This window comes from Ciconia boyciana, chromosome 16 (genome assembly GCF_034638445.1).
Source record: "Ciconia boyciana chromosome 16, ASM3463844v1, whole genome shotgun sequence".
Taxonomy (NCBI): domain Eukaryota; kingdom Metazoa; phylum Chordata; class Aves; order Ciconiiformes; family Ciconiidae; genus Ciconia; species Ciconia boyciana.
In genome coordinates, this window is record NC_132949.1 from 2,742,368 (window position 1) to 2,745,556 (window position 3,189).

At 39.3% G+C, this 3,189-nt stretch overlaps 1 protein-coding gene across 1 annotated transcript; it reads right to left on the bottom strand.

Annotated features, from left to right (window-relative positions):
• Positions 1–201: 201 nt before the first annotated feature.
• On the bottom strand, positions 202–1,491 carry KCNJ16 (potassium inwardly rectifying channel subfamily J member 16). Its single transcript, XM_072881123.1, has one exon. It carries the CDS (start codon positions 1,489–1,491, stop codon positions 202–204), a length of 1,290 nt encoding a protein of 429 aa, XP_072737224.1.
• Between the last annotated feature and the right edge of the window lie 1,698 nt (positions 1,492–3,189).

The following is a 3,189-nucleotide window of genomic DNA, read 5'->3' on the forward strand; positions in this document are numbered from 1 at the left end:
CTTGTGCCAATGCTAATCTGTTACTGATACCCACGCCAACCAGTATGAAGCTCCTTGTAGCAGCTCAGCAATGTATTACAATGTGGGCATGCTGTCAGCGAGGTTTATAATATGAATACTTGTGCATATGAGTTCATTGTTTATATTCTAAAAGCTATGCTGGGAGAAATTGTTGGAAATTATTTTAATTGCAGTAAAAAGCTAGATTTGGGACTCTATTGATAACCTACTTAAGGTTACAGCTGCTTTCTGATAAGAAACTTGTCCAGAAGGTTGATTGACAGCTGTCACTGGGTCTTCTGGATCTTGACAACTGGTGATGAGAGCAACTGCACTAAATGACTTTTGGTTGGTACTAAATGACTTGATCTCCAGTGCTGATGTCTCTGCTTCTTTTTCCCGTGTCTTCTCGGTTCGGTTCCATTCTTGCTCCTTCCGATCCAGTTGCATGGCACTGCAGTGAGGAGCATAAACTTCTGTGGTTTCTTCAAACTGTAAGCAATCCACCTTATAGTATTTTTTCTTTACATGTAAGACATCATTAAACCTATGGCCCCAAAGAATCTCTCTGGGGACGTATGAACTTCTTGACTGATGTGAAGTTCCTGTTGAATCACCTGTGTAGACAAATGTGACCAAGATTTCAAAGTTGTCCTTGGCCAGAGCTTTCCGGTCTAGACCATACAAGGGGCTCTCACTATCAATTTCATGTACGACTGTCACTGGCGTAACAAGTATGATCTGATCATTTAGCAGCTTCAAGTCCTTGTATTCCATCGTCATTCTCCCCTCCTTGTCTTCCTTGTAGCGCAGAAGCTGAGCTCGTACAGAGCCCTCAACCATATGATTTGGCCGGAAATCACCAATGCGCCACATGAGGCAAAATTTATCATCCCTTAAGCCTACTACAGCATAGTAGCTAAAACGAATGGTTTGAGCTCTTTTTCGAGCTGTGGCCATTTTAGCCAAGGCTGCTCCAATTATGAAGGTGTCAATAATGCAGCTTAATACTGACTGTAGGATAACCATGAGGATTGCAACAGAGCACTCTTCTGTAACACAGCGGTAACCATAACCGATGGTCGTTTGGGTTTCAAGGGAGAATAGGAATGCACCTGTGAAGCTATGGACATTTGCAACACAGGGGGTTATTTCTTCATCATTGAATAAATCTCCGTGTTGGATTGCTATCAGCCAGAAGACTAGTCCAAAGAACAACCATGAAAGAACATAGGACAATGAGAATATCACAAACATATGGCGCCACTTGATGTCCACCAGTGTGGTAAATATGTCCACTACGTAGCTCTCCCATTCCCCAAAGATGTGTTTGAAGTACACATTGCAGCTGCCATCCTTGTGGAGAAATCGCTTCTGCAATCTTTTCATCCCCGTTTCAGGGCTTTCTTGACAAGCGCCTTGGTAACTGATCTTATTTCCCTGGGTATTTACAGGCCTATAGCAACCACTCTGTTCAGGCATCTTTCTCATATCTGCCTCATGGCATCAGTTTACAGAACACACTTGTGGTCCCAGGGGCTATTTGTTTTCTTTGTTCATTGGAAATCTATGAAATAAAAGAAAAAGTTTATTTTTGTTTTAATTTCCTATGCCAGAACTCTGTAACACCAAATCTGAATACATTCACTCTGTGGCCATCATGAGCAATTTTCTGAACAGTACAGACTCTGACATTCATTACACAACATAGCTCAAAAACTTAGGCCTGGAAATATGAGGCAGCTAGAAATTCAACCAGTTAGAAATGTCCACATCAATCCTAAAATTCGGTATGTGGATGAAAACAGAAATCAAAAAACCTTTGTGGTGACCCCACTGTGAGTGTCTCTTCTAATGTTCTGGTGAAGTAACATTCAAATCAGGATGGGCTCTCAGGAACAGTCACAGGAATGGCACGAACCCTCTTAAAGTTAGCCAAATATTTGAGGTATTTAATGATTTGTTTGTTGCATGTTTGTTTGTTTTCCTCCATCAGAAGAAATGCCTAGGAAAACACCCTCATTTAGACATAAGACCTCAGTAGCATGGGCAGGCAAGTTCAGTGCTAATGTGTTTTAACCAGAAAATGTATCAACCACACAATCATTCATCATTATTTGTGTTTCAGTATTGCCCAGAAAAACCTGGTCATGGAATTGAACTTTACTGGGCTAGTGCTACAGAGACATATTTGTTCAATTTGTAGAAAAGTATTTACATTTCAAATGAAAAAGAAACCTCTCTGAGGTCCTGGAAACCCTCACAAATCATTCCTTAAAACAAAAAAAAAAATCCGACTGCCAAGAAGTATTTAAATTTTTATTAATGAGTTTGAAACAAACATGCAGTATGTTAATAAAATTTGTGGATGACACAAATTTAGGAAGTGATGTGAATTAGGAGATTCCTCTGTCAGATCAGAGAAAAAATGGATGTCTTTGCAGATTGCAACCATATGAACTTCAGCAGTACGAAGTGCTAGCCTATACATTTAGTGACTAATAACAAGAACTTATGTTAGAAACTGAGACCTCATCAACTGGAATCCAATAAAAAAGGAAAGACTTAGCTGAAGTAATCAGTTACAGGATGCTTATGAATTACTTGTAGGATACAGCACTGAAAAAGGCAAATGCCTTTTCCTGCAGGTCTCCAGCTCATTCTACCATATCCCAACCGCTAACACACAAAGCACTGACAAGTCAGAAATGATAGGGCACACAGCTAGAACAATCCAAAATTTTTGCCAGATGTCATGCTTCTAACTGATATTTCTGAAGAAAAAAAGCTAATATCTTTGAGGAAAGACTGTCATTATTCTTCCAAAAACTGTAAGTTTTCAATGGAAAAATTACATTTCCCATTTTTAAGCTGGTTTCAGCTGACAGAAGTTCAGATGTAGGTTTACAATAAAGCCAACATATTCGTGGAAAATGAATTTTTAAAAAAGTTTCCTAGTGGTAGTCTTTTTCCTCAGCTCTTCATTCACTTTGCCTGAGTATAAATGACTGCACACACTTCAAGGCAGAAGAGAGTCAGGCCCATAGAGTGTAATATATATTGGATGGACTAGATTAACAGACCGAGAACTCTTCTCCCATCCAAGGAACAATGACAAGCATGCATAGACACTATTCCAAAAACACTTAAAAGCCAAACATAGTTTCCATTTCTTTTTTCTTTTCTTTT

Bases quoted from the DNA above. Each gene is read 5' to 3' on its own strand.
- KCNJ16 (XM_072881123.1), bottom strand. From the start codon at position 1,491: ATGAGAAAGATGCCTGAACAGAGTGGTTGCTATAGGCCTGTAAATACC.